Genomic DNA, 14,515 nt, shown 5'->3' with positions numbered 1-14,515 from the left:
TGGCTTCCTGGCCTGTCTCATGGTGGCTATGACATCCTGAGATAACCCTGAAGACGCTAGGAGCCAGGACTCAATGGCCACACAGTCAGGTTGAGGGCCACAGAATTCAGATGGAAAAACGGGCCTTGTGACAGCAAGTCTGGGCGGTCTGGAAGCGCCCACGGTTGACCCACCGTGAGATGCCACAGATCCGGATACCACGACCGCCTCGGCCAGTCTGGAGAGACGAGAATGGCGCGACGGCAGTCGGACCTGATCTTGCGTAGCAGTCTGGGCAGCATCGCCTTAGGGGGAAACACATAAGGCAGTCGAAACTGTGACCAATCCTGGACTAACGCGTCCGCCGCCAGAGCTCTGTGATCCTGAGACCGTGCCATGAATGCCGGGACCTTGTTGTTGTGCCGTGACGCCATGAGATCGACGTCCGGCGTTCCCCAGCGGCGACAGATCTCTCGAAACACGTCTGGGTGCAGAGACCATTCCCCCGCGTCCATGCCCTGACGACTGAGAAAATCTGCTTCTCAGTTTTCTACGCCCGGGATGTGAACTGCGGAGATGGTGGAGGCTGTGGCTTCCACCCACTGCAGAATCCGTCGGACTTCCTGGAAGGCTAGACGACTGCGAGTGCCGCCTTGGTGGTTGATGTAGGCGACGGCAGTGGCGTTGTCCGACTGGATACGGATCTGCCTGCCCTCCAGCCACCGATGAAAAGCCAATAGGGCTAGATACACTGCCCTTATCTCCAGTATATTGATCTGAAGGGATGACTATCGGAGTCCAGGTTCCCTAAGCCCTGTGGTGGAGAAAAACCGCTCCCCAACCTGACAGGCTCGCGTCCGTGGTGACCACAGCCCAGGTTGGGGGTAGGAAGGATTTTCCCCGCGACAGAGAATTGGGTAGGAGCCACCACTGAAGTGACGTCTTGGTTGCAAGGGAAAGAGAGACGTTCTTGTCGAGGGAAGCCGCACTCTTGTCCCATTTGCGGAGAATGTCCCATTGGAGTGGCCGAAGATGGAATTGCGCGAACGGGACTGCCTCTATAGCTGCCACCATCTTCCCCAGGAAGTGCATGAGGCGCCTTAAGGGGTGTGACTGACTCCGAAGAAGAGATTGCACCCCTGCCTGCAGAGAAAGCTGTTTGTCGCTCGGAAGCTTGACTAACGCTTGCTGGGTATGAAACTCCATCCCAAGGTACGTCAGTGATTGGGTCGGTGTCAACTTGGATTTTGGGAAGTTGATGATCCACCCGAACCGCTGGAGAGTCGCCAGAGCAACGGATAGACTTTGTTGACATGCCACCCGAGACGGGGCCCTGACTAGGAGATCGTCCAAGTAGGGGATCACCGAGTGGCCCTGAGAATGCAGGACCGCCACAACGGATGCCATGACTTTGGTGAAAACCCGTGGGGCTGTCGCCAAGCCGAAAGGCAATGCCACAAACTGAAGGTGTTCGTCCCCGATGGCGAAACGCAGGAAACGTTGATGTTCAGGTGCGATCGGTACATGGAGATAAGCATCCTTGATGTCGATCGATGCTAGGAAGTCACCTTGTGACATCGAGGCGATGACCGAGCGGAGAGATTCCATCCGAAACCGTCTGGTTCTTACATGTCTGTTGAGTAGCTTGAGGTCCAGAACGGGACGGAATGACCCGTCCTTTTTTGGCACCACGAACAAGTTGGAGTAAAATCTGCGACCACGTTCCTGAAGGGGAACGGGGATCACAACTCCTTCCATCTTTAGAGCGTCCACTGCCTGAAAAAGTGCGTCGGCCTGAGCGGGGGGCGGAGAGGTTCTGAAGAAACGAGCCGCAGGACGAGAGCTGAACTCTATCCTGTAACCATGAGACAGAATGTCTCTCACCCATCGGTCTTGAACATGTGGCCACCAGGCATCGCCAAAGCGGGAGAGCCTGCCACCGACCGAGGATGCGGCTAGGGGAGGCCGAGAGTCATGAGGAGGCCGTCTTGGAGGCAGTGCCTCCTGCGGCCTTTTGCGGGCGTGACTTGGATCGCCACGCATAGGAGTTCCTCTGGCCTTTCTCCGGCCTGTTGGACGAAGAGGATTGGGACTTGGCGGAGGGACGAAAGGACCGAAACCTCGATTGGATTTTTCTCTGTTGAGGTCTCTTAGGTTTGGCCTGGGGTAAGGAGGAATCCTTTCCTTTGGATTCCTTAATAATCTCATCCAATCGTTCGCCAAACAAACGGTCGCCAGAAAACGGCAAACCGGTTAAGAACCTCTTGGAAGCCGAGTCTGCCTTCCATTCGCGCAGCCACATGGCCCTGCGGACTGCCACGGAGTTAGCAGATGCTACCGCCATACGGCTAGCGGAGTCCAGGACGGCGTTCATGGCGTAGGACGAAAAGGCTGACGCCTGAGAGGTCAAAGACGCAACTTGAAGAGCAGAATTCCGTGTGACAGCATTAATCTCAGTCAGACAAGCCGAGATTGCTTGGAGTGCCCACACGGCTGCAAAGGCCGGGGCGAAAGACGCGCCCGTGGCCTCATAGATGGACTTCACCAGGAGCTCTATCTGTCTGTCAGTGGCATCCTTCAGGGATGAGCCATCTGCAACAGACACCACGGACCTAGCCGCCAATCTGGAGACTGGAGGATCCACCTTGGGACAGTGAGCCCAACCCTTAACGACTTCAGATGGGAAGGGGTAACGCGTGTCAGTGAGGCGTTTAGCAAAGCGCTTGTCCGGGACCGCTCTGGGTTTCTGGACAGCATCCCTGAAGTTAGAGTGATCAAAAAACGTATTGCGCGTACGTTTGGGGAACCGAAACTGGTGTTTCTCCTGCTGAGACGCCGACTCCTCTACAGGAGGAGGCGGGGGAGAGAGATCCAACACCTGGTTGATGGACGAGAGAAGATCATTTACTAAGGCGTCTCCCTCAGGTGTATCAAGGTTAAGGGCGACGTCAGGGTCAGAGCCCTGAGCTGCGACGTCCGCCTCGTCTTCCAGAGAGTCCTCAAGCTGGGATCCCGAGCAGCGAGAGGAAGTCGGGGAAGAGTCCCAGCGAGCCCGCTTAGCTGGTCTAGGACTGCGGTCCGGGCAGGAGTCCTCCGCCTGAGACCGAGGGGCCAACCTGGGAGCGCGCTGCGGCGCGGACCGAGAGGGGCCTGGAGGCGACGAGCTAACAGGGGACGGGGCCTGTGAAAGGTCCGGTCTGGACTGCAAAGCCTCAAGTAGCTTAGAAGACCATTTGTCCATAGACAGTGCAATGGATTGAGAAAGAGACTCAGAGAGTTTCTCAGCAAAAGAGGCCAACTCTGTCCCTGCAACCTGCTCAGGGGGAGCAGGGGGGACTACATGAGCCGAGGGGCCCACCAGTGCCCGAGGCTCTGGCTGAGCAAGCGAGGCAGGAGTCGAGCATTGCTCACAGTGAGGGTAGGTGGAACCCGCAGGTAACATAGCCCCACAAGAGGTACAGGCCGCGGAAAAAACCTGTGCCTTAGCAGCTTTGCTCCTTGTGGACGACATGCTGTTGTCTCCTAGGAGAGTGACCACTGAGGGTATATGGGAAGGGGTATACAGCCCGACCGAACAGATAGATATATATATGTATCTATTCCGGCACCCTAGGGGGACCAGCACCGGGTGACCGGTGTGGCTTACCGACCGCTAACGAGCGGAGTGTGTCCTCCAGATTCCCTGCCTTGGATCCCCCGGAGCTGCAGAGCTGTTCACTGAGAAGCCTCCACCGGCAGAATGCCAGAAAATGGCTGCCGGAGCTCTCAGGGGAGGAGTGGGGCCGTGGGCGGCGCCAGCAAAGTGCGGGAATCTGGGGTCCCCACAGTGATCAGTGAGGGGGGAGGAAGACATGCAGGATGCTCCAGCCCTCACATCCGACGTCATGTCGGTAATCCCGCCCTTACCCCTGACAGGCAGGCCCGGGGGCGGGATTTTCGCGACTAGGCCGCGGTGAAGCCGGGGACTAAATTTGAGGCCGCGCCCGACAAGCAGGCACGGTTGGCGCGGAAGTCCACCGGCCTCCTCAATTCAGCAACTGCCGCGGCTTCCGGGAAGAAGGTGCGCTCCCTGCACAGTCCCCTATGGGGACACAGAGTACCTTTAAGTTGCAGGGCCCGGTCCCTGAGGTTGAAGAGGCTCCGGTCCGGCAGGTTCCCACAGGGGCTGCGGATGGAGCACGGTCCCAGCAAATGGATGACCGCTTAGGATCCCACTTCTCCCAGAGCCGCATAAGGGATGGTGAAGGAGACGGCATGTGGCTCCAGCCTCTGTACCCGCAATGGGTACTTCAACCTTAACAACACCGCCGACATAGTGGGGTGAGAAGGGAACATGCCGGGGGCCCCGTGGGGGCCCTCTTTTCTTCCAACCGACATAACTAAGTATGAGAATGCATGAGTGGATGTCTGCCTCCTTCCACACAAAGCATAAAACTGAGGAGCCCGTGATCCACGGGAGGGTGTATAGGCAGAGGGGAGGGGTTACATTTTTTAAAGTGTAATACTTTGTGTGGCCTCCAGAGGCAGAAGCTATACACCCCAAGTGTCTGGGTCTCCCAATGGAGCGACAAAGAAAAATAGTTTTGAAATGTTAAAATGAGGGTCTATCTTATAATCATAAGTGTGTCTTCTAATATCTCACCGGGGGGAGCGGCGGTGGTGGAGCGGCTCAGGAGGGTCACCGGAGGCAGGGTCGGCGATGCTGCAGGCTCGGAAGAGGGGGGTTTCGTGGCTCAGGAGGGTCAATAGATGGAGGGTTGGCAATACTACGGGCTCAGGGGTCTCGCGGCGGGCCAGGGTACAGCAGGCTCCATTGACCATTTAATCGCCCGTGGTTGAAGAGATTGACTTCAAGAAAATGGCCGCAGAGGCGGCGCATGCGCAGATAGGACTCCGCGGCCATTTTCTTGAAGTCCATTGCGTCAATCTGTGCAGGTGCAGTCTCCGCTGCCATTTTCTTGAAGTCCATTGCGTCAATCTATGCAGGTGCAGTCTCCGCTGCCATTTTCTTGAAGTCCATTGCGTCAATCTGTGCAGGTGCAGTCTACGCTGCCATTTTCTTGAAGTCCATTGCGTCAATCTGTGCAGGTGCAGTCTCCGCTGCCATTTTCTTGAAGTCCATTGCGGGGATTCATTGGAGCTCACTGTCAGATCAATGGCGTCCACCACATCGCAAACTCTCTGTCCTGTGACCCTCCCTAGTCGCTCCTCTGCAGTGACACCCCCTCATCCAAGCCCTCAGTATCACTGACGCTGCCTCCTGTGACCCCGCTCCACCACCGCCGTACCGCTAAGCCAGATCCGGATTATAAGAGGCATCCCCATTTTACCCCCAGTTTTGGGGGAAAAAAGTAGTGTGTCTTATATTCCAGAAAACAGAGTATAAGTACATGTTTCCTACACCTATTATGTAAATATAAAAAAAAGGATCTACCGGAACGGAGCTTATAATGCACCAATTATCATAAAAAAAAAACCAAATAGAGTGTCTATAGGTGTGCGTGCAAGGGGGATGGGAGAAGAAAACTCACCCGAATTATAAAGGAAACATGAAAGATATTCTCAACTGTACGAGCGAAGGAATTTGGATCAATTACAAAATCAAAAAAGGATATAGGAGATTCAGCTGCAAAAAAAAGAAAAAGTAAGAAAACAGGCCGTTATGTGATTATTAAGAGCTTGTAATATTCAGGTTGTGCACAAATATTACAATCAAAGGGCGGTATAGTATCATCACACAATGTAGCTTTTAAAGCAAACCTATCAGCAGTTGTTGTAGCGGTATAACAGTACAGGTGCTTCTCCCCCAATGAAAACAATACCTTTTCATTGAGATTCGATGTCACAATCCGGTGATCTGATCATAAAAGTCATATGCAAATCAGATTGGAAGTGCACTGTGGGAGTGTTAATGCACTTGGAAGCAGCAGTCCAACTGTACTAATGCGCCTAATGCACATCTAGCATAGAGATCATGCAAATCAGGCAGGAACGGCACGGGGGGAGCGTCAGTACACTTCAACTACTGTTTCCAAATGCAGTGACACCCCCAATGCACTTCCAGACTGATTTGTATCCAGTACTGTGATATCGGTGACGTACCCTTATAATAGGTCACTAATATCAGAACAGTGAGGGTCTAACATCACCAATCCGCTGTTCTTAGTACTGACAGCAGCCGGATGTTAGCAGTTGCAGAGATGAATGAATGATTTTATTAGAATGGGGCGGATGTGTGAACACCTGACTGCCTCCAGCACTGAGAATGCCAGGCCATGGGGCTGCCGGGTGTCTGATCTACACTGGTGTGATATTAACGACCTATTAATATAAAAGTAGTGGAACAACCCTTTAAGGACAATTTCGGAACAAACGTTTTGCTACATAAATGTGACTGTGAGACGATGAAGAGTTATACAGCGGAACCTTGGTTAACCCCTTCAGCCCCCGGGCACTTTTTGTTTTTGCGTTTTTGTTTTTTGATCCCCTTCTTCCGAGAGGCGTAACTTTTTTATTTTTCCATCAATCTTGCCATATGAGGGCTTGTTTTTTGCGGGACGAGTTGTACTTTTAAATGAAACCACAAGTTTTACCATATAGTGTACTGGAAAACGGTAAAAAAATTCCAAGTGCGGAAAAATTGCAAAAAAAGTGTGATCGTACAATAGTTTTTGGGATATTTTATTCACTGTGTTCTTTATATGATAAAGCTGATGTATCTATGTGATGCCTCAGGTCAGTGCGAGTTTGTAGACACCAAACATGTATAGGGTTACTTGTATCTAAGGGGTTAAAAAAAATTCACAAGCTTGTCCAAAAAAAGTGGCGCACGTTTTGCGCCATTTTCCAAAACCCGTAGCGTTCTTTTCAGGATCTGAGGCTCAGTGATGGCTTATTTTTTGCGTCTTGACCTGACGCTTTTAACGGTACAATTTTTGCGCAGATGCTACGTTTTGATTGCCTGTTATTACATTTTGCGCAAAATTTGCGGCGACCAAAAAACGTAATTTTGGCGTTTGGAATTTTTTTGCCGCTACGCCATTTACTGATCAGATTAATTGATTTTATATTTTGATAGATCGGGCATTTCTGATCGCGGCGATACCAAATATGTGTATATTTTTTATTTTTTTAACCCTTTAATTTTCAATGGGGTGAAAGGGGGGTGATTTGAACTTTTAGGCTTTATTTTTTTTTTTAATTTTTTAAAAAACTTTTTTATTTTATTTTACTAGTCCCCCTAGGGGGCTATAGCGATCGGCAATCCGATCGCTCTGCACTATCTGCAGATCTCAGCTACAGAGCTGAGAACTGCAGATTTGCTGCTTTACTTTCAATGCCGGCTGTATCCCGGCATTGAGAGGAAGTGAGTCATGTTAGCTACAGGCGTCATCACATGACCCTGTGCTACCATGGCAACTATCGAAAGTCACGTGATCATGTCACGTGACTTCCGGTGGGGGCGGGGTAAGTGACTGTCATGGCGGCGTCCATATACATAATCGCTGCCAGATTTTGTCAGCGAACTGTAAGGGGTTAATGGCCGCGGGTGGAAGCGATTCCACTCGCGGCTAGCAGGCACACGTCAGCTGTTGATAACAGCGGATATGTGCGCGGATCGCCGCCGCCTGCCCATGGCAGGGGGCGGGGACTAACGGCACACGATCCATGACGTACCCAGTACGTCATGGGTCGTTAAGGGGTTAACGAGAACAATCCGTTCTGGGAGTGTGCTTGTTAACCAAGTTACTCGTTCAGCAAAGCAAGATTTCCCATAGGAAATCATTGCAATGCAGACAATTCCTTCCACAACTTGTTAAATGTCCCATCCTGGTCCCCTATTGTGTCATTCCACACATGTACAAGCACACACAAGCACGCACAAACACAAAACACACACTTATTATGCTCACCTTACCTTCTGTTCCATCGCCGGCCTCCTGGATCTTGTAGTTCGCCAGTACAGAATGTGTATCAGGTAACCATCGCGACGAGGGAGAAACTTCCGCTGCCAGAGCGCTGACGTCAAAGACAGGAGCCGCTTGCCTCTGATTGGTCAGCGCGCTGACTTTGAGTAGCGCCTGACAGCGGAAGTTCCTCCCTCGTAACGATGGTTGCTGATACACATCCTGTACTGGAGAACTACAAGGTCCAGGAGGCCGGCGATGGAACGGAATGTACACATATTATGCTCACCTTACCTTCTGTTCCAACGCCAGCCTCATGGATCTTGCAGTTCGCCGGTACAGGATGTGTATCGTGTAACCATCGCGACGAGGGAGGAACTGCCGCTGCCAAAGCAAGTTCCTCCCTCGTCACTATGGTTATACACATCATGTACCGGCAAACTACAAGAACCATGAGGCCGGCGATGGAACGGAAGGTAAGGTGAGCATAATATGTGTGTGTGCGTGCGTGTGTGTTTGTTTGTGTGTGTTTGTGCGTGTTTGTGTGTGTTTGTGTGGACTGCAAAAGCGGGTCAGAGCGCGGTGGAAGGACGGAACAGGAAGTGTGCGCGGTATTTTGCTCGTTCAGCAAAGCTTGCTCGTAAACTGAGTTACAAATTTACGGCAAGCTTTGCTCGTATAGCGAAATGCTCGCTAAGTGGGTTACTCGTTAAGCGAGGTTCCACTGTATATACTACAATTATTGTGCTATGCAACAAAATTGGGGTCCAAGTGACATTCACACTTACGATCCTCTCTGAAGTAAGTCTGCAGAAATCCTAAAATCCTTTCCACTTCTTTTTCTGTAGCTTCTTGATGAGACTCTTCCATTTTTTTTAGCTACAAAAAATACGTATAGAAAGAAAAAAAATTACACGTGCAATTAGTGTGATTGCTGTGTGACAATGCTGAGAACAGGAAGAAAATAGGGATAACAAAGATATCTAAAAGCTTTAAATGCATCTCAAGTCTGATTTGTGGAGCGACTGAGGGTCTCCTGATCCGGACTAACAGACACATATACAGTATGCCAGTGAGGATGTTAGTTCGGGTTATGGGAACCATGGTCAGTCCAGGTATTGGCACATGGAAAGTTAAATGCAGGTGTGTGAAGCCGGCCTTAGCCAAACATAGCCTGCAATATTCTACCTAGTTACCTAGACCAGTCCTATTCTAATTGGCAGGTGCCGCAGGTGTTGAGAAGTCTCAGCTTGGGAGGCAAACATATCAGCCGCAGCAATTTCTGGTTCCACTACATAAATGACTGTTTGGGATCTGACGTATTGAGCTGAAAACGTTTCCTTTATTGTGTGATAGTGAAGCAGCAATTCTAAAAACCTTTAATTTTAGGAAATTGCATTGTTAGCACACATCTATTAGGGTACGTGCCCAAGATCAGTGTTTGCAGCACTTCGGATGTAGTGTGTTTTCGCTGCGTCCAAACCGCAGCGTTGTAGAGTACAAGCACAGTGGATGGGATTTATAGAAATTTTATGCCCACTGTGCGTGTACGGCCCACAGCAAACCCTGACTTTCGGTGTGGCTTTCTTTGCTGTGGAGTTGCAAGCGTCCTCTGTAAAGAGAACACAATGAGGAGACCGCAGCACCTCAAACCACGGTCATGGGCACGGGCAGCTGAGGACTCCTGCAGAGGGGACTCACAACCCCACAGGTCAGATCAAGTCCAGGACACAGCGGACCCTGATCTTGGGCACTTACCCTTAGGGTACTGTCCCATTGGGCAAATTTGTTTCAGAATTTTCTGGGACCGGAAATCTATTACAAACATCTGAATGGAGTTAGTTTTGCAGAGAGCGCATGGATTTCTGCATGCCTCATTTTTTTTTAAATGTTTGCAACATATCTGCTGTATGTTTATTAGCTTTTCGGCTGGGTTCTCTTTCCTTCTCTACATTATCAGGGGCTTCTGTCTGAATAGCAAAAAAAAAAAAAAAAGAGAATTTTGTTAATTACCGTAAATTCTTTTTCTTATAGTTCCGTATTGGGAGACCCAGACCATGGGTGTTTAGCTTCTGCCTCCGGAGGACACACAAAGTACTACACTTAAAAGTGTAGCTCCTCCCTCTGAGCTTATACACCCCCTGGTAGCCAGTCCTAGCCAGTTTAGTGCAAAAGCTGAAGGAGAATAGCCACCCACAAGTAGAACCGAGTAAGAACCGGAACAACCGGAGACTCTGTCCACAACAACAGCCGGTGATAACACACGGAACAAGAAAATTGCCAACAGGCAACAGGGAGGGTGCTGGGTCTCCCAATACGGAACTATAAGAAAAAGAATTTACGGTAAGTAACAAAATTCTCTTTTTCTTTATCGTTCCTTTGGGAGACCCAGACCATGGGACGTTCCAAAGCTGTCCCTGGGTGGGAATAAACAGAAAAAACTAAGAAGTAGGCGAAGCCTAACTTCACAAGTGGGCGACAGCCGCCTGAAGGATGCGTCTGCCCAAGCTCGCATCTGCCGAAGCATGAGCATGCACTTGGTAGTGCTTCGAGAAGGTATGCAGGCTAGTCCAAGTGGCAGCCTGACAGACTTGTTGAGCCGTAGCCTGGTGCCTAAAAGCCCAAGAGGCACCGACAGCTCTGGTCGAGTGTGCTTTGATCCCCGGCGGGGGAGGCACCTGAGTACTCTGATAGACGTCCGAAATGGTCGATCTAATCCAACGGGCCAAGGTCAGCTTAGAAGCAGAGAGACCCTTGTGCCGCCCTGTGGTTAGCACAAAAAGAGAGGTGCACCGCCTAAGCGCAGCGGTGCGAGCCACATAAATCCGGAGAGCACGCACCAGATCTAGAGTATGCAGCGCTTTCTCAAAGCGATGAACAGGGGCCGGACAGAAGGAAGGCAAGGAAATATCCTGGTTAAGGTGGAAGGGAGAGACCACCTTAGGAAGAAAGTCCGGGGTCGGACGGAGAACTACCTTGTCTTGGTGAAAAACCAAAAAAGGTGACTCCGAGGAGAGCGCAGCCAAATCAGAGACTTTCCTGAGAGAAGTTATGGCAACTAGAAAGGCCACCTTTTGAGAAAGACGATACAAAGAAACCTCCCTAAGGGGCTCAAAGGGGGGTTTCTGCAATACCGTGAGGACCAAGTTAAGGTCCCAGGGATCCAAGGGCCGCCGATAAGGCGGAATGATGTGAGACGCACCTTGCATGAAGGTGCGGATCTGAGCCAGCCGGGCGAGACGCCGCTGGAACAGCACTGATAGAGCTGAGACTTGTCCCTTGAGAGAGTTGAGGGACAGTCCTAGCTGCAGACCGGACTGTAAAAAAGACAGAAGGGTCGGCAACGAGAATGGCCAAGGAGAATGGCCGGAAGAGCGACACCAGGACAGGAAAATTTTCCAAGTCCTGTGATAGATCTTGATGGAGGAAGACTTACGGGCCCGAGTCATAGTGGAGATGACTTCAGAAGGAATACCAGAAGCCGTCAAAATCCAGGACTCAAGAGCCACGCCGTCAATTTGAGTGCCGCAGAATTCGGGCGGAAAAACGGACCTTGCGAGAGCAGGTCTGGACGGTCCGGAAGATGCCACGGCATCTCCACGGACAGTTGGAGCAGGTCCGGATACCAAGCTCGCCTGGGCCAGTCCGGTGCAATGAGGATGACTCGACGGCCCTCCATTCTGATCTTGCGCAGGACTCTGGGCAAGAGGGCTAGAGGGGGAAACACGTAGGACAGACGAAACTGGGACCAGTCTTGAACCAGAGCGTCCGCGGCGAAGGCCTGAGGATCGTGGGAGCGAGCCACGTAAACAGGGACCTTGTTGTTGTGACGGGATGCCATTAGGTCCATGTCCGGAGTGCCCCACTTGCGGCAGATTGACTGAAACACTGCCGGGTGCAGAGACCACTCGCCACCGTCCACGGATTGACGGCTGAGATAATCTGCCTCCCAGTTTTCTACGCCAGGGATGTGGACTGCGGATATGGTGGACTTGGAGTCCTCCGCCCATTGAAGAATGCGTTGGACCTCCAACATTGCCAGGCGGCTGCGTGTCCCGCCTTGGTGATTGATGTAGGCAACCGCTGTCGCGTTGTCTGACTGGACTCGAATGTGCCTGCCCGCCAACAGGTGGTGAAAGGCTAGGAGAGCTAGAAGCACAGCTCTGGTTTCCAGCACATTGATTGAAAGGGCTGACTCGGACGGAGTCCAAGTGCCCTGAGCTCTGTGGAGGAGATGTACCGCTCCCCAGCCGGATAGGCTGGCATCCGTGGTGAGAATCACCCAGGACGGAGCCAGGAAGGAGCGCCCTTGGGACAGGGAGAGGGGTCGAAGCCACCACTGAAGAGAGCTCCTGGTACGTGGCGACAGAGCCACTAACCTCTGTAAGGAGGAAGGCCGCTTGTCCCAACAGCGGAGAATGTCCAGCTGCAGAGGACGCAGATGGAACTGGGCAAAGGGAACCGCCTCCATGGAAGCCACCATTTGACCCAGCACCTGAATCAGGCGCCTGAGGGAATAACGGCGGGGCCTCAGGAGAGAGCGCACCGCTAGCCGGAGAGACTGCTGTTTGATTAAGGGCAACTTCACAAGTGCCGGCAAAGTCTCGAACTGCATCCCTAGGTACGGGAGACTCTGAGTCGGAGTCAGAGTGGATTTGGGAAGATTGACAATCCACCCGAATTGGGCTAGGGTGGCGAGAGTGAGCGAAACACTCCGCTGACAGTCTGCGCTGGATGGACCCTTGACCAGAAGGTCGTCCAGATAAGGAAGCACTGCTAACCCCTGGAGGTGCAGGACAGCAATCACTGCCGCCATGACCTTGGTGAATACCCGAGGGGCCGTGGCTAACCCGAAGGGGAGAGCCACGAATTGGAAATGATCCTCTCCTATCGCAAAAAGTAACCAACGCTGATGTGACACTGCGATTGGCACATGTAGATAGGCATCTCTGATGTCGATGGACGCCAGGAACTCCCCTTGGGTCATAGAGGCAATGACTGATCGCAGAGACTCCATGCGAAAATGCCGCACCCGGACATGCTTGTTGAGAAGCTTGAGATCCAGGATGGGCCGGAAGGTACCGTCCTTTTTTGGAACTAGAAAGAGATTTGAGTAAAAACCTCTGAACCGTTCCTGAGCGGGAACTGGGACAATCACTCCGTTTGCCTGCAAGGACGCCACGGCCTGCGAGAAGGCGGCGGCCTTGGAGCAGGGGGGAGTAGAGAGAAAAAATATGTTTGGAGGGCTGGAAGAGAATTCTATCCTGTAGCCGTGAGATATGATGTCTCTCACCCACTGATCGGAGACTTGCTTTAACCAAGCGTCGCCAAAGTGGGAGAGCCTGCCACCGACTAAGGACGTGGCTGGAGCGGGCCGAGAGTCATGAGGAAGCTGTCTTAGTGGCAGAATCTCCTGCGGTCTTCTGCGGACGCGCTTTTGGGCGCCAGTTGGATTTCTGATCCTTGGCTGAGTTAGCAGACGAGGCGGAAGGCTTAGAGGATGACCAGTTGGAGGAACGAAAGGAACGAAACCTCGATTGATTCCTACCCTGGGCAAGTTTCCTGGTCTTAGTTTGTGGCATGGAAGTACTCTTCCCGCCAGTAGCTTCTTTAATGATTTCATCCAGCTGTTCACCAAACAGCCGTGAACCAGCAAAAGGGAGCCCAGCAAGAAACTTCTTGGACGAAGCATCTGCCTTCCACTCTCGAAGCCACAAAATCCTGCGGATAACAAGAGAATTAGCTGAAGCCACCGCAGTGCGGTGAGCAGCCTCTAGCATGGCAGACATGGCATAAGATGAAAAGGCTGAAGCCTGAGCAGTTAAGGTAACCATCTCAGGCATAGATTCCTTGGTGAGGGAATGCATCTCCTCTAGAGAAGCAGAGATGGCTTTGAGAGCCCACACTGCTGCAAAAGTCGGGGAAAACGCGGCCCCCGCAGCTTCGTACACAGATTTGGCCAGAAGGTCAATCTGACGGCCAGTCGAATCCTTAAGTGAGGTGCCGTCAGCCACCGACACAACGGTCCGGGCTGAGAGCCTAGACACCGGAGGGTCTACCTTTGGGGAGTGAGACCGCTCCTTGACCACTTCAGGTGGAAATGGAAACCGGTCATCAGAACCACGCTTTGGAAAGCGTTTGTCAGGGCAGGCCCTGGGTTTGGTCACAGCGGTCTGAAAACTAGAGTGGTTAATGAACACACTCTTTACTCTCTTAGGCGAGGTAAACTGATGTTTTTCTGCCAAAGAGAGTTGCTCCTCTGATACTGGCGGATTGAGATCGAGCACAGAATTAATAGAAGCAATCAAATCACTAAGATCTGAGTCACCCTCAGAGAAAACGATGGGATACATAGCCTCCGAGCCCCCAGTGAGGGCATCCTCCTCATCTTGAGAGTCAGCTCTTGAGACAGAGCCGTGGGATGGGGAGGGGGAGGAAACCCTGCGCCTTCTCTTAGAAGGACGGGGTCTGGGATCAGATGATGAATCCTCCGTGAGCTCTGATGGACGGAGGTCAGAGGATAGGAGTCCTCTGTCAAGAGTATTAGAGGCACCCTGAGAGGGGGGCTGATGCATATTCATCAAAGTCCTGGCCAAAAGTCCCATGGACTCAGCAAATGACTGGGATAT

General features: G+C 51.9%; 1 protein-coding gene across 2 annotated transcripts in view; it reads right to left on the bottom strand.

Moving 5' to 3' along the window:
- Positions 1-14,515, bottom strand: part of NSMCE4A (NSE4A component of SMC5/6 complex) — a 126,167-nt gene that overhangs the window by 35,533 nt on the left and 76,119 nt on the right. Inside the window, exons 6-7 of one of the 2 annotated variants that reach the window (XM_075352326.1) lie at positions 8,675-8,765; positions 5,511-5,605 (exon numbers count right to left, since the gene is read on the bottom strand). In XM_075352326.1, coding sequence (XP_075208441.1) covers positions 5,511-5,605; positions 8,675-8,765 — 186 coding nt within the window. The remainder of the gene's footprint in view (positions 1-5,510; positions 5,606-8,674; positions 8,766-14,515) is intronic. The other variant, XM_075352327.1, reaches the window with a different exon arrangement.

The sequence above is a fragment of the Anomaloglossus baeobatrachus genome, chromosome 5 (assembly GCF_048569485.1).
Source record: "Anomaloglossus baeobatrachus isolate aAnoBae1 chromosome 5, aAnoBae1.hap1, whole genome shotgun sequence".
Taxonomy (NCBI): domain Eukaryota; kingdom Metazoa; phylum Chordata; class Amphibia; order Anura; family Aromobatidae; genus Anomaloglossus; species Anomaloglossus baeobatrachus.
This window is presented reverse-complemented; position numbering and strand designations above follow the sequence as displayed.